The 25,090-nt window shown below is 44.0% G+C and overlaps 1 protein-coding gene across 1 annotated transcript in view; it reads left to right on the top strand.

Annotated features, from left to right (window-relative positions):
- The window catches only part of LOC311233659 (ryanodine receptor 1-like), a gene marked incomplete at both ends in the record, with an annotated part of 453,326 nt that overhangs the window by 229,434 nt on the left and 198,802 nt on the right, over positions 1–25,090 (top strand). The window contains 5 exons of the mRNA XM_084320641.1: positions 4,489–4,632; positions 8,443–8,719; positions 8,946–9,060; positions 10,693–10,825; positions 14,207–14,301. Coding sequence (XP_084176767.1) covers positions 4,489–4,632; positions 8,443–8,719; positions 8,946–9,060; positions 10,693–10,825; positions 14,207–14,301 — 764 coding nt within the window. The remainder of the gene's footprint in view (positions 1–4,488; positions 4,633–8,442; positions 8,720–8,945; positions 9,061–10,692; positions 10,826–14,206; positions 14,302–25,090) is intronic.

Below are 25,090 nucleotides of genomic sequence, written 5' to 3' on the forward strand. Positions count from 1 at the left end.
AACCAGACTTGATACTCAGGATAATTGCGCGCGGCCGCCTTACCTGAAAAGACAGCAGGTGTCGATTGCAGAAATCCTGATTTTCTAACGGCATTGATTGATTGATTGATTGATTGATTGATTGATTGATTGATTGATTGATTGAAAACTTTATTAACAGATTTCAGATTATATTTCTTTAAATGTGCCTGCTGGCAGTAGGCTTAATGGAATGAATAATCGAATGAGATCTTGCTAGCGAAAATAATTAGTTCAACTCTTTCAGAATAAGTAGATAAAAACAAGCCCAAAGAATATCTAATTGATACGAATTAATAGATACTTATGAGGATATCTGTACTGTATGCGCTTAGGTATCAGGTACTATATAAATACATGGTTCCCAAAGTTTTCAAGGTGCAACCCCCGAAATAACATGTCAGAGAGGCTTGGAGGCTATACAGTTTCACTATTAATCAGGTTTTAATCTGTTTCGGACATCATCCATACATGCATTGAATTGATTAACCTTTGGTTTATACCAGTGACACCAGTCATGTTCATCACCCTCTTGTTCATCATCAGATAATAGTGCTTGAACAGATAAATGCATTTTCTCAAACTCATTCATCAAAACGTCAAAGGCTTGCAATTGCTCATTCACTTTTCTCAAGTCACGTCCACGTCATCAAATCCGTCAAACAGCGCATCTCCTCAGACATTTTAATCCCAGTTACAATATCACAATAACGTGTGAGTGACAGTGATACAATTCAACAATCCACAGATTCAGATTCGTCATAATTCACATCCAGAATCCACGCATAAAGACGCTTCAATTTATGCTTGAATGAAACATGTATTGGATGTTGAGGTGGGACTTAAATGTTTCTACGGATGGGGCTTCTTTGATGTGTGATGGGAGTTCCAGAGTCTGGGAGCAGAGGAGGAGAATGATTTGTTTTCTGTGGACTTAAGGCGGTAGTGTGGTGGGCTAAGAAGGGCTAAATTGGATGAGCGGAGTGAGCGGGAGGGAGTGTAGTGTTGAAGGAGGTTGTAGATGTAAGCAGGTTCTAGGGTTTGTAAGTGAGGAGACATATCTTAAAGTCAATCCTATACGGGCTGAGGTGTTCTGAACTAGTTGAAGTTTATGGAGGGATTTAGATGTTGAGCCAATGAGCAATGCATTACAGTAATCTAGACGGGAGAAAACGAGGGCATGAACCAGCTTTTCAGTGTCGGAGGGGGACAGTAGTGGTCTAATGCAAGAAATGTTCCTGAGGTGAAAGTTACATGTCTTGGTGATGTTATTGATGTGTGGTTTGAATGATAGTTTGGGGTCCAAAATAACACCCACGTTTTTCACTGTGGTGGAGGGGAGGATAGAGTGGTTGTTGATGGATATGTTCGGAGCAATCAGGGTTTTTATGGAGAAGGTGAGGTGGGCCTATTAGTAGGATTTCAGTTTTAGTACTGTTGAGTTAGAGAAGGTTGTGATTCATCCAGATCTTTTTTTTTCATAGAGGCAGGAGGAGAGGGCAGTAGGAGCAGCAGTGGTGTCAGGAGGGGAGTGGATGTATAACTGTGTGTCATCGGCGTAGCAGTGATATTGGAGACCATGTGTTCTGAAGATTTAGATACAATTCTGTGTTGACACTGTGATCCTATGAAGGTCAACACAAGTCTAACCCAATGCAAGGTTTCCCCTACATTTTCCAAAGCTTAGAGAAAGTTTGTGTTAACCCCAGCGATATGGACCCTATGCAATTTGCATACAGGCCAAACAGGTCCACAGACGATGCAGTCTCCCAAGTACTGCACAGCACCCTCTCTCACCTAGACTGCCAGAAGGGGCGCTATGTGAGACTGTTGTTCATTGACTATAGCTCAGCGTTCAACACCATAGTCCCCACCAGACTGGTGGACAAGCTGATCGAGCTGGGTCTGAGCTCCGCTCTGAGCGCCTGGATACTGGACTTTCTGAGTGAAAGGCCCCAGGCGGTCAGGGTGGGGGGTCAGACCTCCAACACCATCACCCTGAGTATCGGGTCCCCCCAGGGCTGTGTCCTGAGCCCCCTGCTGTACTCACTATACACACATGATTGTGTGGCCAAGTTCAGCTCCAACTCCATAGGGAAGTTTGCGGACGACACAGTGGTGGTGGGGCTGATCTCTGACAACGACGAGAAGGCCTCCCGGGAGGAGGTTGAGGTACTGGAACGCTGGTGCCAGGACAACAGCCTGCTCCTGAACATTGGTAAAACCAAGGAACTGATCGTGGATTTTAGGAGAACACAGCAGGGGACACACACACCACTGAGGATAAACAGGGCTACCGTGGACAGGGTGAGCAGCTTCAAGTACCTGGGGGTCCACATCTCAGAGGACCTGACATGGACAACACACATAGACTCAGTCGTAAAGAAGGCGAAGCAGCGCCTCTATCACCTGAGACAGTTAAGGAAGTTCAAAGTATCGGGGAAGATACTCCAGTCCTTCTACTCCGGAGCTGTAGAGAGCATCTTGACTGGAAACATCACTGCCTGGTATGGAAACAGCACGGCACAGAACAAGAAGGCCCTACAGAGAGTGGTACGCTCAGCTGAGCGTACTACGGGTATTGCACTACCACCCCTGCAGGTCTTATATAACAAGAGGTGCAAATCCAGAGCCTGCAGGATAATGAAAGACCCTCACCACCCCAACAACAGCCTGTTCAAGCTGCTGCGGTCAGGCAAACGCCTGCGAACACCAGCAACTAGGACAGAGAGACTTCGGCTCAGCTTCTTCCCCCAGGCCATCAGAGTCTTGAACACTGAACTCTCCACACACAAGCACACATGAGCACACACACAACACACACACTGTACACGCTCACACACTAGCAGTCACTTTAACATGAACACACACACACATATGCTGCACACGCTCACACTATAGGTCACTTTACACAATGAAAGGTCACTTTAAAAACAAGAACAGGAGTGGTTCTTGTATAGTAAATAGATGGATAGCAAGCCAGCATAAGGACACATAGTATAACTATAGATTGTATAGTATAGCATTGTATAGTAGTGTACATAAGACCCAGTGCCCCATCCGTAGCTAACAGTGTATTGCACTATCACAGGACCTAGCATGTCTTACCATGCTTTTGAAAAACTCATGTACATATACCTATGTCTTACTCTTATGACTTGTATTATTGCACAAATGTCGCATTCTCATCCCTTGGATTCTTATTATTGTATTATTGTATTACTGTACTATGCACAATCGTTGCGGGCAAGACCCCCCGCATTTCATTGTATACTTGTATGCTGTGACAAATAAAACTCTTGACTCTTGACTTGAAAGTTTGTGTTACGCGTCATCATGAATTATGCATGTCAAATTGATTATATTTATCACCACATGTGTGCACCTTTTGGAGACCTATTTCAGAACCCCAACCCGAGATGAGCTGCTCCTATCCTATTCTCTCCTATTCACTGAGAGCACAGTGTGCTCCTTGCCTCTCCTCTCCTACGTTACTGCACTGAGAGCACACCTACACTCACTGGACAATTCCAGGAATGTGATTTATAGATATAATTGATCTGTTCAAAAGTTGTCATGGTTTGACAAATACAAATGTAGTTACTGGTAACTCGTAGGCATTTGCGGAGATACTAAATAAAAACATGAATCGCAAGTTTAAATATATGTCAATATTAAATCAAGTTGATGCTTTGAAGACACAACAATTGCATTGCCAGTGAATATTAGGTTAGAAAATCAATTTGACGGAGAGTATGTCATATTATCCATGGGTCATTTCATAGTTGAACTTACTTCACCTTCATAGATTTCCATTGTGTTTAAACAAATGGATCAGGATGTAATGAAACAATATATGTGGTGTTTGTGTGATTTTCTCAACAGTTTTGGGGAGCTATACTATTGAGTGTCTGTGTGATTTGATATACCTCTTTAATCATTAAACACTGATCAAGTCCTTGATTCTCATAAATGGATGTGATAAAATATGGAAAGTTGTCTTCCCTAATATAATTATTGAGAAACATGTCTGTCTCCATTAATTTATGTAATACGTCACGTGTATGTGTTCAAAGTTCATGAATGATCATCTGAATAAATGTCAAATAATAATACATCCTTCCTATGCTTCCTAATATGCTGCTTATGCTTCCTAACATCCTTCCTATGCTTCCTATCACAATTACTGTTCCCTAACATCCTTCATATGCTTCCTATCACCCTTCCTATGTCTCCTAACATCCTACCTATCACTCTTCCTATGCTTTCTAACATCCTTCCTATGCTTCCTATTACTCTTCCTGGGTTTCCTAACATCCTTATACGTTTCAGAACATGCTTCCTAACATGCTTCCTATGCTTCCTAACATGCGTCCTATGCTTCTAAAACCATGCATTTTGTTTGGAACCTGTCATTGCCGCTTGTGTCTATATTTGTTATTATTATATTTATTATTATTATTATTACAGGGGTCCATATTGGAGAGGAGGAGCAAGAGGAAGAGGTGGATAGTTCTCTACGTGGGAAGCTGCTCCGGATGCTGGAAAAGGTGAAGCATTTCCGTAAGAAGAAGGTGGAGGTCGAACCAGAGCAGGAAGAAGAGAAGAAACCTGGTGAATAATCTGAACCTTTACACTCCATTACATCTCAAAAGGCCCTTTCACACTGGCAGGGCTCTGGTTCTAGCTCCAGCTCCGTACTGGAACCTCTGAACCTTGGTGCTCTCTGGCAAGCCAGCCCGCGTTTACACCTATTTAAGCAGAACCAACGTTCCATCGTCTCCGTCATCAACAGCGGGCGTTACTCAGGCGGAGGTAAACATAATGCGTGGAGAAAGGCTTAGCGAGCCTCAGCGCGTGAGCGCACACACACGCACTGTATACGTTTGAAATGAATCGTTCCAGCAAAGTAGGCTTCTATTATTCAAATTACTTGTTTTAATGGGTATCATAGTAGTAAGTCCTACTGTAGAACATGACACATCTGATTTATTAATGCCAATACTGGACGACAAGCACAATTGGCTCTTGACAAGTGTAAACTATGGATTAGTCAGTCACAGTTAACGTCGGACCGTTTAGCTCAACGGATTAGTGCGGCTGCCTATGGATCCTATCGTCCCAGGTTCAAATCTCTCGCTTACAATATATATATTTTTTGTAATGTTAATTCATTTATCCACTCTGGTTGGATGGTGTATTGTACTTGTGCTGTATAATGACAATACATTTGAATTGGATCTCGTCTTGAGACCTGTTGAGTGGATCAGCATGGTGCAATGCCTACATTTTCGCCACTGGCGTGTTCATATGGTTGTGTCTCAACAGGTAGCGATTTCAAAATGAGATTAGATTCAAATGTATTGTCATTATACAGCACAATACACCATCCAACCAGAGTGGATAAATTAATTAACGTTAAATAAAATAAAAAAGTTGTGTAACCAAGATATTTGAACCTGGGACCATTGGATCCACAGGACACCGCACTAACCAGTTGAGCTAACGGTTCAATGTTAGCTGTGACTGACTAATCCATAGTTTACAATTGTCAAGAGCCAATTGCGCTTGTCGTCCAGTATTGGCATTAATAAATCAGATATCATGGTAATATTATGTCATGTTCTACAGTAGGACTTACTACTATGATACCCATTAAAACAAGTAATTTGAAAAATAGAAGCCTACTTTGCTGGAACGATTCATTTCAAACGTGTGTGTGCGTGTATGTTTTGGTGTGTGCGCTCGCGCGCTGACTCGCTAAGCCTTTCCCTACGCATATTCATTTCTGGAGCATTTCTTTATCCACTCTGGTTGGATGGTGTATTGTACTTCTGCTGTATCATAACAATACATTTTAATCTAATCTCGTTTTGAGATCAGTCGCAAATCACTTCCTGTAGAATGGATCGATTGAGTGCAATGTCGACTCTCTACTTTCCCCCGTTTACGCTCGTCTTCACAGCCTAGAATATGACACGCCCACTGATGTCACGGTTTGCGAGGAAAAAACAAAAATGTTTGGTGCCAGCTGAGCACCGATTTGTCACGTTCTGAACCAATTAATCCCGGTGTGAACGTGCCGGCCGGTGCAAGATTACGTTGGGCAACCGGCTCCAGCACAGAGCCCGGCCGGTGTGAAAGATCTAAAAGAGAGACACTTCATCCTAGGAATGCGATTAATCTGAACCATATCACTCCATTACATTTGATAGAGAGATACTTCATCCTAGGAATGTGAATAATCTGAACCTTATCACTCCATTACATCTCAAAGAGAGACACTTCATCCTAGGGATGTGAATAATCTGAACCGTATCACTCCATTACATCTCAAAGAGAGAACTTGAGAACTATTAGGAATGTCTGACCCCTGACCTGCATGGACTATAACGTATAGTATGCCAGTTAGGATACAGACCCCCACCTGCATCGTCCTTATACTGTTTACTTTTACTCATAGTATATATTCAGATTCAATTTTCTTAATTTTTTTTATCTATTGCCTATATTATTTTATTGTATTGTATATTACTGTAACTATTACTGGGCATACAGACCCTCATCTGTACATTTGTTTACACTGTTTATTTTTCCTTAAATTCTTATACTCATATTTAATTGTATTGCCTATATTTATGTTTTTATTCTATTACCCTGCCCATACCTGTACCTCCCCTCCCCCGATGCCGGAATTTCCCCTCCCCCTTACCTCTTATCTTACCTGCATACATAGTGATATTATTGATGGAGTCTATATATTATACCAGGGTGGGCTGTACATACTGTACATAGTTATATTATTGATAGTCTCTATATTATCTCAGGATGGGCTGTACATACATATACATATACATACATACATACATACATACATACATACATACATACATACATACATACATACATACATACATACATACAGTACATACATACATACATACATACATACATACATACATACATACATACATACATACATACATACATACATACATACATACATACATACATACATACTGTACATACATAGTTGGGTGACCTGGCGGAGCCAGGTTGCCACCCACACTATTAGAATCTATACTCTTTTTATTAGTGTGGGTGACCTGGCGAAGCCAGGTTGCCACCCACACTATAGTAATCTATACTATTCTTTATTATTATTCTTTATTCCGCCGATTTTGCAAACAAAACTCCTGCCAGAGCGTTCGCGCCCCATACACGTGAAAGGTATCAAAACGACCGGCTTGCTCCAACTCACGGCGCTATTGCTTTTCGGTTTCACTGCACCGTTTGGCTACAAATCGACTTTAAACAGGAACATTTCGGTCCCATTGGAAATTGTAGGAGCTGAAATAATTTTTTTCCCACCTCCTTGGGTAAATTGCGACACTGATCTCAATTTTGGACGTAGATATAAAAACAACACATCAAAACGATGACACGGCTGTCGGCTCGCTCACAAAATAAAAATAAATGGAATTGGACATTTCTATCTCAACTGATAGACACCAATGTGTTCGCACTCTAAGAATACGATGATTTTTTAGCTTTCCCCCCCTTGTGTTCTGATCGCCACCGGGGCCACAATTGTCAGAAAAATTCAAAAAACCCGGAAAAGTCCAAAAAAACTCAAAAACGTGAAAAAGTCAGAAAAAATTTTATAACTTGGAAAAGTCCGTAAACATTTCAAAAACTCGGAAAAGTCAGAAAAATTCTAAAAACTCGGAAAAGTCCCAAAAAATGTTTTAACTCTGAAAAGTCCGAAACATTTAAAAAAAAATCGGAAAAGTCCAAAAAATTTACAAAACGCGGAAAAGGTTTTTAATACGTTTTTCTTTTTGTCATAGAGACTCGCGAGATACCCTCTCCCGTTGGCCGGCGGTGCACAGGCGTCACCCACACTTTCACAATTTCCCCCACGCGGAATTGTCTAGTTATATTACTTATTTAAAAAATATATATATTTAATTGATATTCTCTCAAGCCTAGCAATATTTCAGACACTGGGAATACATTCCCTGAGATCCAGTCAAACGACTAGAAAATTACTATTATATTTTTGGTGGTGGGGATAGCCTTTTGTTTATGTTTGCATCACTAATTGTACCTTTAAAGTCACTACTAGGATCAATAATATCATTCCACGCCTGTACCTTGGCAGCAGGATTACTGTAGAAACATGATGAGACCAATGAGAATGAAATGAAATGAAATACTGTAATTGATGAGACCGCGATGAGGCCAGTGACATCTATTTTGTATTGCTATTATGGGTCGGGTCAGATCTACCAATTGTTTCGGCAATGGTCTCATTTGTTAACTCTAATTATACCAAGGTACCGTACTGAACAAATCAGATTTAGAAATGTAAGTAGCTTATAGTAGCTTTAACCTTTACATTGACATTGTGTTTACCACCAGAAAGTACTCTGCAGGAGCTGATCTCCCACACAATGATCCACTGGGCTCAGGAGTCATTCATCCAGAACCCAGAGCTGGTCCGCATGATGTTCAGCCTGCTCCACAGGCAGTACGACGGGCCTGGGGAGCTGATCCGTGCCCTTCCCAAGGCCTACACCATCAATGCCATCTCCATCCAGGACACCATGGACCTGCTGGAATGTCTGGGTCAAATACGCTCTCTTCTCATCGTCCAGATGGGCCCAGAGGAGGAGAGGCTTATGATTCAAAGCATTGGGTTGGTAGACATTTATTTATTTGAAATTATTATTATTATTATTATTATTATTATTATTATTATTATTATTATTATTATTATTATTATTATTATTATTATTATTATTATTATTATTGATAATAATAATAATAAGTGATGTGGCTGGATCTTTTACCTAAACTTGCTTGGAAATTGCTAGGACGTGTGTCAAACAGTCAGACGGGATGAGTTTTGTTTTTTTCCTCAGGGACATCATGAGTAACAAGGTGTTCTACCAGCACCCTAACTTGATGAGAGCGCTGGGCATGCATGAGACCGTCATGGAGGTCATGGTCAACGTGCTGGGGGGCGGAGACTCAAAGGTACTCCACTGTTATTCTATTAAAGGAACACGCCAACATTATGGGAAATGTGCTTATGAGAACATAGACACCAATGTCCACTCTGTGCATTCAGTAGAAAGCTACAGTATCTGGCCACACTTTAGCCTAGCTTAGCATAAATGAATGGAAGCGGATATGGAACCAACTAGCCTAGTGGGTACAGAGAGGAAATTGGTATCTATCTTCTTATAGAAGATGGTAAGCACGTTTCTCATAATGTTGGCGTGTTCCTTTTAAATTGGACATTCTTAATTCTAAAAGAATAAAATGTTCTATGCACTTCATTGGTGATTGAATACATTTCCCTCTTCATCATTTGTACTTTACCACCTGTTTTAGAAGAATAATAAGCAGACCATGCTGTTTTAGAACAATATAAACAGACCATGCTGTTTTAAAGGGGCTATGTACTGCTATTCCTAGCACTATTTGGGCAACTTTACACAATTCCTGTTAGTCTATTGAAGACATTTGTAAGGGTTTTAAAAAAAAAATGCATTGTTTTATATTTCTAATCAAGTACTCAAAAGCATCATTTTTCAGCCTCAAGAAATCAGGCTGTTATGGCCTGGCTCCGCCCATAAGCACTTTGAGTGACAGTCAGTCCACAGTCTGCACTGGTAGAGGGAGGGAGGGAGGGGGGGAAGAGAGAGAGAGAGAGGGGGTGGGAGAGAGAGAGAGAGAGAGAGAGAGAGAGAGAGAGAGAGAGAGAGAGAGAGAGAGAGAGAAAAAAGACAGGCCCCCTCTCTCCCTCCCTCTCTCTTCCTTTCTCTCCCTCTCGGCTCTCGTGATGAGAGTTCGCGGCAGCTTGTGTTTTTTTTTTTTTTCTTTCAATCTCCCGTTTGCGGGTCTGTGGCGCGCGGCCGGCAGGTACCCCCCCCCCCCCCAAGTTCCCCCTCTCTCTCCATCTCTCTCTCCCTCTCTTCCTTTCTCTCCCTCTCGGTGATGAGTCCGCGCGCGGCAGAGAGAGAGAGAGAGAGAGGGAGGGGGTGGGAGAGAGAGAGAGAGAGAGAGAGAGAGAGAGAGAGAGAGAGAGAGAGAAAAAAGACCCCCTCTCTCCCTCCCTCCCTCTCTCTTCCTTTCTCTCCCTCGTGGCAGCTTGTGTTTTTTTTTCTTTCTTTCTTTCCACTCGCTGTCTAGTCTAGGTAGAATGGGGGCGGGCATTAGCTCCAACCACAGAGCCAATCGCATCACCCAGCGGCCGTATGACGTATATCGGCCGTTCAAATCAAAATGGCCTGATTTACTGGAGGAGGAAAGGGGCTGAGCTGAAACAGAGCAATCCGCCAATATGGTATTTAGACACTAAAACACATTGATACGAACTCCTATTACTATAATACAATGCTAGAGACTGAAAAATGACATTTATAGTAGTTTATTTATAGTTTAAAAGAATAGAAGCAGACCATGTTGTTTTAGAAGAATAGAAGCAGACCATGTTGTTTTAAAAAAAGATACCTTTCGATACTATTGCATTCAATACTGATGCAAGATATCGTAAGTCACAGTACTAATAGTCATGTTTTGGTTGTAGACATGTATTATACTGTAAGTACAGGATCATGACTGCCACCTCTAGAACACTGTCCATGTTGTTTGTACCTGCAGGAGATCAGGTTTCCTCGCATGGTGACCAACTGCTGTCGCTTCCTGTGTTACTTCTGCCGGATCAGTCGTCAGAACCAGCGCTCCATGTTTGACCACCTCAGCTACCTTCTGCAGAACAGTGGCATCGGCCTTGGTGAGTAGTGTCCATTCAAACACTGACAAGTTTCTTTTCTGGTGGAATTACAAAATGTTTGAGGACGATGTATGATTCCCCCCCCCCCCCCCCATTGTGGAGGTCTCTTGTGCCTTACCCACATAGTACAGTGTTTGGTATACACATCGGTTCAGTAAAGGTATTCTAGATCAGTGGTTCTCAACCGGGGGGGCACAGAAGGCCTGCCAGCGGAGCCACAAGATGATGGGAAAGGGGGGGGGGGGGGGCTACCAAGTGACCAATCCCAAGCACCGCCTTATTTTCTTTCCCCTCAAATCATACCGTAACAACCATTCCTAAGCACATTTTAATTGATTTTAACAACATGGGTGCAAGGGCTTCTTACTTGGATAACCTCATTTCCTCCAGTAAACGCAACCCTAAAGTCTGACACCATGAATGACATTGTCACTCCTGCACCTCCTCAAAAAAGGACTGCAGTAACTTCCTCTCTTTCTTTGTGGATATGATTAGAGCTGTCAGGGCTAGCATCATCCTCCTTTCTACTCCCTCAAGATCTCTGTGATCTGGTGGGCACAGTGGATATTTTATCAACCTTCATGCTTAAAAATTTACTTGGGTCTATTGGTCCATGCCTGATCTCTATTATAAATAGCTCCCTGCAATCTGGTGTCCTAGCATATTTTAAATATGCAGTTGTTGTTCTGCTTTTTATTTCAAAACATTTTAGAAAAAGTTGTTGAGTGCAAATACCAATCTTGTTTCCGTCTGAAGCATTCCACTGAAATCTCTCTTCTTAGAGTCTCAAATGATATAATGATGGCTTCTGATGTGGGCTCTGTTTAGCTGCTGCTGGATCTTAGCGCAGCTTTTGATACTATAGATCACAGCATCCTCACTGAGAGGCTTAGGCAGTGGGCGGGTGTCTCTGGGCGCACCCTGGAGTGGTTCTCCCCATATCTCTCAGAGAGGAGTTTTTCCTGTGTCACTTGGTCCCTACGTGTCTGAATCTACTGCTGTGGTGTGCCTCAGGGTTCTGTCTTGGATCTATGGTATAGATACTTTAAAAATAATGAATAAGTATCACGATCCAGGAAAAACTTCAGAACACAGGATTCAATTGGTCAAACCCGCTTGAGGAAGTTTATTTGTCAATTGTCATCACAGCTCTCAAAAATGAAAACATCCTACCTTACATTCTTTTAATCTACCTCTTTTATAGTGAAATTGACGTCACTTTGTCCGAGCCTCTTTGCCAGGCTATTTGTGTGTGTGTATGAGTGCTACAACCTTTGCTTTCGCTTTACTGAGAAATTAGTGTATGTACTTTTCTGTGTGGAGCTAGGTGACCTTGACTGATTTTTATGTGTACTTGACTTTTGTGTGTATGAGGAGCTGTGTGTCAGCTGGTTGTGAAATGTGTCATCATGGATACAAATATAGAAACAGAGACTTACTTATTATGTTTTGACTTTATTTAATTTTATTTATCCTTTATTTATCCAGGAATGTCCCATGTATAGGCTTTTGTGTAGATATATAGGGGGAACAGGTTTGCCACCACAGATCCTATAATATTTGCCATGTATATGCTTCCCTTATGTCATAATTATTAGCAAATATAAAGGTATCCTATATCACTGTTGCTCTGATGATATTCAGCTGTGTCTTTTAAGCCTGATGCGACTGACAAACAGTTTGAGTTTGTTTTGCACAATTGTCTGACTGCCATTAACACTTTCTGCGCCAATCACGAGTATACTCGTTATTGGCTGCCATCGCTTGAGCTTTTTTCCGATTTTAATATTCTATACACTCTCACGGACCTCTGTGTTATCATTGGAACTCATTCTGAGACCTCAAGGGTGCAATGCCGGCCGAATCCTGCTAGGTGGCAGTATCGCCTACCCTTTGAAACCTTCACACTGTGTGTTACATTTTATATGGTCCGGGCGGAGAATTTTGACCCCGGCAAGTGAAACGCTTCATCCAAGCAACATGGAGCGCGTTCAGCACACTTGATGCATATTTTGTGCCATTTCATGTCAGGGACCCGATGGACATCAATCGCGATCAGACAATTGGAATATTCATTTTGGAATAACTCCTAGGTAAGGTAAGGACTATATGACATCAATCCTACTTTGATCCAACAATGATTTCACATCGATCGCAACGATCACCGTATGTAGTATTCAAAACGTATGCCGTTGCTGACGATCAGAGCATCACAAAACTACCCCCCCCCTTTGATGCCTTCATGATGAAACATAATACCTATTATATACCTTTGATTTGGAAATAATATCATGTCCAGGCGAAGAACACAAACGACTTTTGAAAAATGCACGTAGCGCTCCATAACTCAGCTTCCAGGAATTAGCCCGGATCACTTTGAAACTATACAATATTCACCACGGGATAACATGCGAACGTATACATGAAACAATTTACTATTTTTTACATGTTGGACGAGAGATGAGCCATAGGATTGTCTCCATAGCTATAATATAGAATATAGATATAGCTCTGCAAACATTGTGACGCACAGTGAAAATGCCTATCTTTTAGTGTGGCCCATTGACTACAGGGATGAGGGTAATCGCTGGTGCTGAATGAGAGGCACTCTGTGGAGAGATAATACTCTGTTGATCACACTGTCGGTATGGACACCATCACACGTGCGAGTGCTACAGTTCAACGACATAGCCGTCATGCTGGCTGAATTGTTAGCCTTTGCTGTGCATCAGTTTTAGCAGGATAGCAAACATAATCTGCCATGCACAAGTAGTTGTAGCAGTCATTAGTCTAAGTAGCTAACTAATGCTAATATGTTGGTTATTGTTGGCTCAGCTGCACATTGCCTACCATTATAGTCTAACCAGAGACATTCTATTATAGTAGCAACTGTTAATGCTACAGTAAATTAAATGACGTAACCAACCTTTGACCAGACATAATGTTGGATCCTGTGTTTGTTTCCATCTGATGTTGAGGTCTTTCCATACTAAATCGATCTTCCACATAAATCCAATGCTGACATTTGAGCAACATCTTTTTTGGTTTAAGGAAACAAGGCATGTGTCTACTGTCCAGATACTGTATATGTTATAAACATTCTCCACTGCAGATAATCCAAGTAGGCTACATAGAAAATAAATGGCTTGGTGTTCCAAGCTCATCATTAAATGTTGACCGTATGGCATGCAGAACAAGCTAATGGTGGCTGTCAAGGTGTTGCTAAGGTAGGCAGTGCTTGGGATTGTTTTAACAATGGTCTCATTTGTTTACTGCAATTACACCAAGGTATCACAACCAATCTGAGAATGATATGATGTATTTTGTTGCGAATTCTCCTTGTAGTAGCTTTAAACTGGATATATAATGGGTCTCTTCCAGGAATGCGTGGCTCCACCCCCCTGGATGTGGCTGCAGCCTCCTGTATTGACAACAATGAGCTGGCGCTGGCTCTGGAGGAGCAGGACCTGGAGATGGTAAAACACAACCTTCACGTCAACACACTCTGATCAAGTGGCCGTTTGAATTTTGCAAAATAGCTACCCACACCCATAGATATATATAAAGGCTAGATAACTCACCCGCGCTGGTGGCCAATGGAGACCAACGTTGCCACATGGCGGCCATCTTGACACAGGCATGAATGTCTATGGTGCATGTACTATTGAAATAGCCATAGCTTGTTCAACTTTCAACCCATTTTCAAACGGTTATAAACGTCAGAGATGTAGTTATCATACTGCATACTTATAATGGACTTTCATATGAAAATAATTTCAACATGTCCAAGCATCCTGAATCATAGCCATGTTAATAACGCTTGTAATAAACCGAACCGCTTGTAAATCGGTTGAAAATTAAGCAAGCTATGGTTATTTCAATAGTACACGCACCATAGACATTCATGTTATGAGTGGGTGTGCTGCCTGTGACAAGATGGTCGCCGATGAACTATGCTGGAGACTCCGCCTTGCACCATCTAGTTATATTATATCTATGCCCACACCTACATTGTTTAGTGCAGACATTGTGAACTTTTTTAGAGCTGAAGGCAACTTTTGAGAAATTAGGCAACCCAGCAGAAATAGAGCAAGCTCCATATCACTTTTCAAGCCCATGCAGACTCCCAGAGGCACTAGCAGCTTTACGCTGAATGTTTCACACACAAAGAAAAAAATACATTCTCAGCCTCTGGAATGTGATGGTGGTCTTAGTTTTTCAATGCAATTCACTCAGCCAAAGACATTTGGTTATATTTCGTTATAGCTTATGCTTTGCTCTATTGAACTGTCCCTTTAATCATAACCTAAATGAAAGCTTTCACCTTGTGTACCCGCCCACCTGCCTAACCACTCCCACATCCGCTCCTATAAAGCGGGGTCATGGCCATACAACAGCTCCTTCCCTACTTTCACCGCCATGAATTCCGTGTATAGCACCGCTTCAAGTTTAGTGCTTAAGTAGTTAGTTTAGTTATAGGAGCTGTGTTGGCTTTTTCTTTTGTTTCTCCCTCTCTCACTAATTTATGAATAAACCGCGAAGTCACGCGAAATAACGTTATACGCGAAGCTATACAAACCAATTACATAATCCTATCCAACATATGTGTAAAGGCACACACAACATATTCCAGTTAACGGTATATTTTTTTAATGATTCGTTATGGTGTAATCAATACTTCCATGCGTATAAATTGCGTTCGGGACCTCCATGTTTTGGGGCTATTCATCAGAAAACTGGGATCCGGGATTCGGAGAGGGGCCAATCAGAGAGGGGTCTGCAGAAATGGCCTCAACCAATCAGAGAGGGGTCTGCAGAAATTGCCTCAACCAATCAGAGAGGGGTCTGCAGAAATGCGGCTACGAATTGTAGAGACGCACACACGAATCCCCGCCGGGGAAAACAGTGGAATATTTGTCTCAAAATTCTGTCCGTAACTTTTAATTCTGTCCGTAACTTTTAGAATGCCGTACGTAAATATAAACAAATCAAGCGTGTTTATATGATTTATGAAACACAAATTGAGAGGTGTGTTTGTGTGGATCGTTTTTATGATTGTGGAATCTACTTCTGCGTTTGTTTATTTTTGATGGACCTCTAAGAAGAAGAAGCGTCACACACGAATCCCCACGGGGAAAACAGCGAAATATTTGTCTCAAAATTCCGTACGTAACTCCAAGTTGATCAAGTGTGTCCTTATAATTCCATACGTAAATCTAAGCAGATCAAGCGTGTTTTTATGATTTATGAAACACAAATTGAGAGGTGTGTTTGTGTGGATCGTTTTTATGATTGTGTGGATAGTTTTTACGATTGTGGATTCTACTTTACGATTGTGGATTCTACTTTTGCGTTTGTTTATTTTTGATAGAAATCTACCCCCATATGACTAGGACACGGACTGGTTCTGGTTGCGCCGGACCGGATCAGTTTAACCCATTGCCCGCCGGGGCGCAGATCTGCAGTTCTGGTACCCCGAAGGACTTTGTGCTTTTCCGGGGGAGAAATGCCAGGTCGGGCCGGACGTCACAGGGATTGATGTCATGAACGTGTGTGTCATATGGATGCCCCCACGAGTTGCCCTTAACAGTGACGTGCTTGGGTCCATACTGTGTTGTACCTTTGCACTATGTTAGGGGGCTTGGTCCTTCTCCATTTGTTCACCCCTCCCTCCCTGCTAAGCCGGGGATGGGAGGGGGCTGTCGGGGAGGTTGCCCTGTCAACTCCTCTATGCATCCCTGTGTAGGTCCCGGTCCGCCAGGCCCAGGTCGGGCCTTGCCCTCGATGACCTGTTGGCCTGGGTTAACCCTTTTGAAACCTGAAACGCTTGAACTGCTTGTATAGCCTGTGTATACGCGCAGTTATGTTTCTGGGGTTTCTTAGTAGGTTAAGGGAGCAACCGCCTCCTGTTAAAATAAACATTGGGGGGTGGTAGCAGAGTCGACTCTTGGGTTGAGGCCGGGCCTGACCCCGTCTGCCCGAGAGTATGCCCCCGCATCTTTCATGACGTCTGCCAATTGTGTCAGCCTCTTTCTCTGAACCTCGACCCCGCAGGATTAATAAATTGGCGGGGTCGGGTTTCGTGGAGATTGTAACATGGTGCACAGCATACCGGAACACCCTTTCCGCCGGGATGCTGTTCTTACAGTAAGCCCCTTAGGCGCCTGTCTAGTCCGCAGTGCTCCGGGCGCAGGTCGAGTTCTACTCTTGGGACCTGCGGCTGGCCCCACGTTATTGTGGGGGGGAAGCCTGCTTGGGAGCGCTTCGGAGCAGCGTGCCAAGGGGAGAAGGGCCTTCACCTGGTTTAGACCCTGTCCGATACGCTGGCGATGTGGGGGGTGGTGTCACCAATGACCGTCTGGTGGGGTCTCGATGCCACGGCCTCATAGACCTCACCAGGCCCCTTTTTTCAGGGGGTCATAGCCCCGGGGTGGCCTGAGGCTGGGACCTCCTCCACGCTCCGCTGCTACGGCCTTGCCGCGGGGTTGGGGTTTTGACTCTGACCCCGCAATGTTGGGGGCTGTGACGGGGGTTTTGCTCACGTCCGTTCCCTGGTGGTGTGTGGGATGTGCGTCTGAGTAGTCGCGGGCCCTTCTAAACAAAGGTAAGTCCCACGGTCTGCTCACCCTGTGCGTTTGAGGCGCTAAACCCACTTCGCACAGTCGGGTCCGATCCCCCTCCCGTCGCTCGCTAGGGGGGGCCCGGAACCTCCCCGGTTCTGATGGTTGTTGTCCTGTAAGGTATTGGCTCGTGTTGCTACACGGACATGTTTATATGTTGCACGGTACTTCCTGACTTAACTACAAGTAAACAGTCAACGTGATCACATGCTCTACGTCTCTTATTATATGTGAACTAAAGAGTACAAGGTTTACACAACATGGTGTCAGAAGTGGGATAACTTAACCCTTTAATCGCCAAGGACGAGTTACCACGTCATTCTCCGCCATGCGTAATCTGCCAATGACGCCGTAAGGCGTCTTTCCGATCACTATTTCAAAAATCTGTGATGGCAATCATATTTTACCCACGGAGTCTTGAGATCTCCTGTTGATCTCCTCTCAACTCTCCAACGGTTCAAGAGCGCCATCTGGTGGCGGATCGGCGGATCGCCCAAACAGGAAGTGACGCGCCGGAAGTGGTGCTCGCCCATATTTCTCGCTATCGCTATCTTGATACACTGGACATCGATCGGTTGCAAATAACTCGATAAACAACATGATTTGGACGTATATATTATTATGCAACCTGGAAATGGATCGCATATATCAACATCCCATACTCGCAAACTTTCTGCTCCACGCTGACCACCCAACGGTCAGAGGAAGCTGCGGTAAGTTTTAGCGTGTTTGAATATTATGATCCATATAAACTGCTGTGATCTATGTATCGCCCATACCAGCAGATGATGAGGCATGACGCTTAGGACCTTGCACAATTGAAAGTTTTAATATGACGTCAATCGGTATCAAACTACATTTGATGATGTAATATATGTATTTAGGGCTATAAATCACGTTCTGCAGAATGCTGCAGAAAACGATAAAAACATATTTATACTTTAGACCGTATTTTAGTATGAATATGTGAATGAAAAGTAGAACGTTGCTACATCCTAAACGATAGATACTTGACGTTGAATGGGCCATAGTAATGTCAATTTAGCAATACAATTTAAAAAGTTATAGCCCTGCAAAGAAGGGGAACATCTCCATAGACTTACAGTGGTGGCAGAGAGGGGTATAAGATCAGAATAATCCCTGGCAGATAAAGGGTTAATAAGAAGACGAACTATACATGGGGAGAAAAAAAATAAGAAGAAAGAAAGAGAAAGACGACATAATGAGAGACGAAGCAGTCCCGTTGCCGTCGCTGCCACAGCTGGCTCCGCCAGGCAGGTTTGACTGCAATAACATTAATGACTGGCCGAGATGGGTGAAGCGATTTGAACGCTATAGAATAGTGTCTGGATTGGATAAACAGTCAGAAGAATTCCAAGTAAATGCCTTCATGTACTGTATGCGGTGGGAGACGACACCGAAGACATTAAGTGTTTTGCCGCTCACAGAGGAACAGAAAAAGAAATACAAGGACGTCACGCAAGCTTTCAACGCACATTGTATCAGTAAGAGGAACGTCATATTTGAAAGAGCATGTTTCAACAGATGGAACCAAGAACCGGGTGAGAATGTTGAATCCTTTATCACTGCTGTACACACACTGGCTGAACATTGTCAATTTGGAACCCTAAGAGAAGACTTGATAAGAGATGGAGAGCGTGTGATCACGTTGACTGTTTACTCGTAGTTAAGTCAGGAAGTACCGTGCAACATATAAACATGTCCATGTAGCAACACGAGCCAATACCTTACAGGATATCTTCCCCTTTTAGTAGGAAACATCTTCCAGTCCCTTAATAACAAAACATAATTTAAACATAACATTTTCAAACAATAAATCTCAACAAAAACTCTTGTCTTGCATTTCTTACTGAAATTATGAACACATGCAAATCACCTCATCTTTCCTCTCTCTATTTTTTCCTTTCAAAAACAATTCACATTCTCAGATCATCACAATACTTTTCCTTTGTCTTTTATATATATTTTCTTTTTTACTTTCTTTTTTTCCTCTTTTTTTTTGACTCAGATTGTAGCGACGTTGTTGATCCTCTTTTGCCTGCATCTCCGACTTCCTGAAGTCTCTGATGTTTGGCCAGTGAGGGAGTAGAGTCTTTGGGAGTTGTGGTATGTTGGAGCGAATCTGTCTCCCCATGAGGAGCTGTGCAGGGGAATAACCGCTCTCCAGGGGCGTGGCACGGTATACCAACAGCGCCTTTGCCTTGTCGCCTCCTCCTTTCCACAGTCCTTTCACTGTAGCCACGGCTCGCTCAGCCTCTCCGTTTGCCTGCGGATACCGTAGACTGCTAGTCACATGGGTGAACATACTCAACAGCAAAGCTCTGGAAGGGTAACCCACTGTATTGGGGCCCATTGTCAGAAACCAGGGATCCCGTGACGGCTGAACACGTCCTTCAGCGCAGCCACGACTGTCTCCGCCAAAGCTACCTTAAGATGGGCAACTTCTATGTATCGTGAGAAAAAGTCCACAATCACCATATAAGTCTTCTTCTCCCATGCAATGCAAGAGTTTGTAGGGGACCTCAGCGGGTGCATCTGTCGGGCTTACGCTCTGCTCAGCTCTTGTGTTCCAATAGAGCAAAGCGTAAGCTATAACAAAATATAACGAAGGTTATCCTATAACCCAAGTTATATGAGTAATAGCGAGCGCTTTGCTCTGACTCACTGAGGACCCAACGGTCTTCCGTTTCGGCGGTGAAAGACTGGGGAAGGAGCTGATGTATGGCCATGACCCCGCTTTATAGGAGCGGATGTGGGAGTGGTCAGGCAGGTGGGCGGGTACACAACGTGAAAGCCTTAATTTAGGTTATGATTAACACTTTAATCGCCGGAAACGCCGTAACTCGTCATTGCCCGCCATGCTCATTCTGCCGAAGACGCCGTAACACGTCTTTGATATCAATATTTCAAAAATCTGTGATCGAAATCATATTTCTCCTCCGGGGACCTGAGATATACTGCTGATCTCCACTCAACTCTCTAACGGTTCAATAGCGCCATCAGATCGGCCAACAGGAAGTGACGCGCCAAACAGGAAGTGCTCATCCATATTTCGTCCGGGCACTCGCGATTGTTAGCCGGACTCCATCTCGACACACTGGATAATCAATCGCTCGCCCTAACTCAATAAACAACGTTATTTGGACGTATATAGTATTATACAACCTGGAAATGGTTCATCTAGATCAACATCCCATAATCGAAAACTGTCTACTCCAAGCTGATCGTCCAACGGTGCGAGGAAGATACGGTAAGATCCAGCGTTATTTTCTAACGTGTTCCATATAAACTGCTCTGATGATCATATGACCCACACTAGGTGAATGATATAACGTTGCCCACGGAATTATAAACGACCCCCCGCCCATCCGGTCAACATCAGATGATACGTAGTAACTTCTAGAAGTACCTCCAGTTGAAATTTTTTATCTGGCACCGATCGCTACCAAACTGTATTTGATCATCAATATAATGCATTTGGGGCTATAAATCAAGTTCTGGAGAAAGCTGCAGAAAACGATAAAAACATACTTATACTTTAGACCATATTTTAGTATGAATATGTGAATGAAAAAGTATAATGTTGCTACACCCTGAACAATGGATATAGGACATTGAATGGGCCATAATAATGTCAATTTAGCAATAGAATTTAAAAAGTTATAGCCCTGCAAAGAAGGGGAACTTCTCCATAGACAAATAGAGCTGGCTAGGGATGGTAAATTATGAATTTAACCATGGCGATCAATGTGTTAAAGGGACAGTTCAATAGAGCAAAGCGCTCGCTATTACTCATACAACTAGGGTTATAGGATAACCTTCGTTATTGATGGTAAATGGACTGCATTTATATAGAGCTTTTGTCCAAAGCGCTTTACAACTTAACTTATGCCTCACATGCACCCATTCACTCACACATTCACACACTGAAGGCAGAGGCAACCATGCAAGGTGCCAACCTGCTCATCGGGAGCAGTTAGGGGTTCTGTTCCGTTAGTGGCTCTGCTTGGCATCACTACTGCACTATCTCGCGTACGTGCACGCGCACTGAATAAACCACAAATGTACCTTTAATACCAGTATTAGTCTGACCACACCCCTCATCAGCTTACCTTCATAAGCAGGTGTGTGGTCACCTGCTCTCCTCCTTCTCGCTTTCACCACAAGGAAGTGCCTCGGTAGTACCCCACTTGACGTGTTGTTGTTAGGGGAAAGGTAGTTAGTTTACAAGGAGTGATACGTTGACATCATATCTTTATTTTCTCTCTCACTATTTTTCGAGAAAATACGGCGATATTGTCTTCGTACTGGAGTGTCTAGAAGATGATGATCATTCTAAAAACCCTCCACCGGTTTTCGTATTGGGAGCACGCCGCTGCATGCTTCTCAACTGCAGTTCCTTGCTGTGTTTGTTGGGGTGAAACCTGTCAGGCCACAGCTGAACTGTCGGACATGCCGCTGTTGTGAGAAGCGGTGCGTTCCAGGTTGGGTGAGTAGTGTTTGCTGGCGGGCTCCACTTGTCTGTTAGTGCTATGGGGGCTACTTGACAAAGTTTATGGAAACCGGCCCCAGGCTAGGGTCCTTTGTTCAGCCACCTAGGCGACAGAAGGCCTTGGTCTGAAGACCATTATAGTTTTAACTAGTGGGCCGCGACCATTGACACTGGTGATCCCTGTGTGTTCTGGACGAGTGGATTCTCTCTGTCACCGTGTTAAGGCCCCATCTTTCATATCCAAATGAGAGTATTCCTTCACGAGGGGATATGTGCATGTAATGTGCGATAGCGGCAGATTCATGTTCAAAGTCAGCTACACAGGCCAGTTGGTACTGTGCTGATTCCGTCGGGTGTGGTAAAGTCACCGTTGTGAAGCGGTGTTGACATCTTGTTTTCTCTCTTCTCTTAAAAAGTGAGGAGAGGTTCAGAACGGCGGCCTGTCTGGGTGAGTGTTATGTCATTGTTTACATGTTCATAGCTTACGGTTAGCCAGTCAGCTGTTAACTGCTGCGTTAGCCTGCTGGATCGCTGCATGGCCTGCTTAGGGCCTACTATTAGCCAGTCAGCTGTTAGCTGCGGGGCTGGCATGTCGTGGTCGCTAGGTAACGTTAGCTTGCTGCTATAGGCCATGGCTGGCGCGGGGTAGCTTAGCTTCTCGCGCGCCGCCGTGAGCTCGCTTCTGATCGCGTGCGTCGTTAGCTCGGCGTCTCGCAAGCAGAAGCAGTAGCACCCGAACGGTTGGAGCGGCCGTTAGCTTGATGCTATTCTGTTGAACGTGCTTTGATTTTAACATGTTTTACACTCTTGACCGCGACGTCATCCTTGACAGGGGATGTTTCGTCGACCCTGCCCTGAGCCTGGACGGCAAGGTTGCATCAACGGGGGACTGTAGTACGGGTTGGGGCGGTGACGCTACCCAGTTCGGACAACACAGGAGCGGCTGTGTTCCTACGGTGTCTGTGACTGCACTTCGCTGATCTGCGTTCCGGGTAGGAACGGGTTGACCAGACCTCATAACACGTCTTCTGGTTTTACTTTGCTAAATGTATTGTGAATAACGGTGTTTTTTCCCAAAACGTGTGTTGTTGCAATGCATTTAGGATACGTTGCGGGTTATGTGTGAGCTGTTTTTTGTCACTGGCAGTTAGCTTCTCCGTGCAAATCGGGATGTAATGGTCTGGTTGTTGTGTGAGAAACATCATGGTGTTTATATGTACCGTGTACTCACAACTAAGGTAACTAACCTATGAAGCTATGCTTGGTGACAAGTGAGTAAAAGAATGTTCTTTCTCAGACTGTAATGACAATGAACAGTGTGTTCACACATTAACAGGTTTTCCTGTTTTAACTGGCCGTATTGAGGGTAAAATAGGAGGATTGTGTTTCCCCCCCGGTTCCCTGGGGACTTTTTCATCCTCCTATCAGACATGTTGTGCATTAATTGTGTCTTTTGTGTGGTAGGGATACGATGTAACTCTTAGCTTGATTGCTGAGGTTGTGCTAAATTTGCTGGAGAAACTTATTTCCTAAAGGGAAATTGGTTTGGTTGCTGTCATGTGTGCTTAGCAAGGCCTGTGGTCGATACTAATCAAGAATGATGTATTCTCTCATTGTGAAAAAAAACGGCGTTCCTCTGTTGAGTGTTTTTGCCATTTTTTGTAGGTGATGATGGGTTGTGTGTGTCATGTGACCTACAACTGGGTTGGACTGGCCACAGAAGCACATGTGTATGTTGGACCGGGGCTCTTAGAGCCCTCTCTATTCTGTGTTTTTCCTTAGTAAAAATCAGATAGCAGGTTAGCTCATGCGCTGTGTGGAGCTGTGAAACGCTTCATAGAGCTGACTATGACTGTGTCATATTCTCTTTTTGTCGTTACATCGTATCACGGGTGTGGGGTCGTAAAGGGGTGAACTGGTAACCTTTCCTCTCCCCATTGTTCTGTCGGTCAGGGGTACACCCCCTGTCCTTCAAGGTTCCCGTCACGTGGCGGTTCGGCACGTTAGGGGGGGGGGGGGGGGGGGGGGGGGGGGGGAGTTCCTGGTCCCACGGCCTGGTATATTGGGCGTGTGCACCGCAGGAATTCCCCCGCCATAGAGTACGTCACCGTGCGCGTCTCTGTTGGTAGGACTTCCGTGTGCTGTTCAGGTCCATGTGATGGATCTGTTTTCAGGGGGGGTGGTCAGGGCTCCTCCTCACCAAGCGCCTATTCAGGCCTTCTGTGAGTTCGGACTCCTTCTTCCATGTGAGGAAGCCTCCATCAGAGTACAGAGCCTTCCTCCTCAGATTGTCAAAGTGAGTGGACCCTCTAGAAGGGTCCTTTTTCTATTGTATGTATATTCGATTCAATTAGTTTATTGAGTGTGTATGGGTTCAGTGCCTCTTCCCCGGAGGCCCTAAAACCAGTTTTTTACATGGCTCAAGGTGCAATATATTCTTTTCAATCTGTACAGCTTGCATGGGAAGTCTCTCTGGGGATCCCCGTCTCTTTCCTATGGGAGGGTGGTGGGATGTAAAAATGTGAATTTTTTTTACCCCGGCTGTGTAGACTGGGATACATACTGTTGATGCTTCCTTCTTTCTATTCCAGAAGTGTTGGAGTTAGGGAGTGTCACACCCCTCTTGTCGTTCCCCTGGGCGCCTTGGGGATTCAATGACAGGTCTAAATAGCCTGTTCATTGATGGGGGTGTGTCCCGACGCACGTATAGTGCTAGCTCGCTGTAAACAGGCGATTGACTGGCACGCCTTGGTTGCTTGTGGTTGAAACAGCGTTTTTATAAAGCAACTGAGATGGGGGTTTTTCCTCTTCCGACGACCACATCCCATGACCTGGGTGGGTTGTCGACGGATTCTCGTTCATGTCTGGGGGATGATGACGGGATGGATCTGAACATATGTGGTGGGGTCTCACGCCCTTGGGGTGGGCCACCAGGCGCGGTTCGTCCGAACGTCTGGGTGGCGCCTTCTTTTCATGTTAAGATCAACACGCATATCTGCCCTTCTCCTGGAGTAGGCATGTCGGCGTGGTTAGGGCACGGGACTGGTTCTGGTCACGCTGGTCCAGATCAGTTGAACCCGTTGTCCGCCGGGGATGCAGATCTGCTGTTCTGGTACCCTGAGGGACTTGGGC

The sequence above is a fragment of the Notolepis coatsorum genome, assembly GCF_963971535.1.
Source record: "Notolepis coatsorum genome assembly, chromosome: 8".
Lineage (NCBI taxonomy): Eukaryota > Metazoa > Chordata > Actinopteri > Aulopiformes > Paralepididae > Notolepis > Notolepis coatsorum.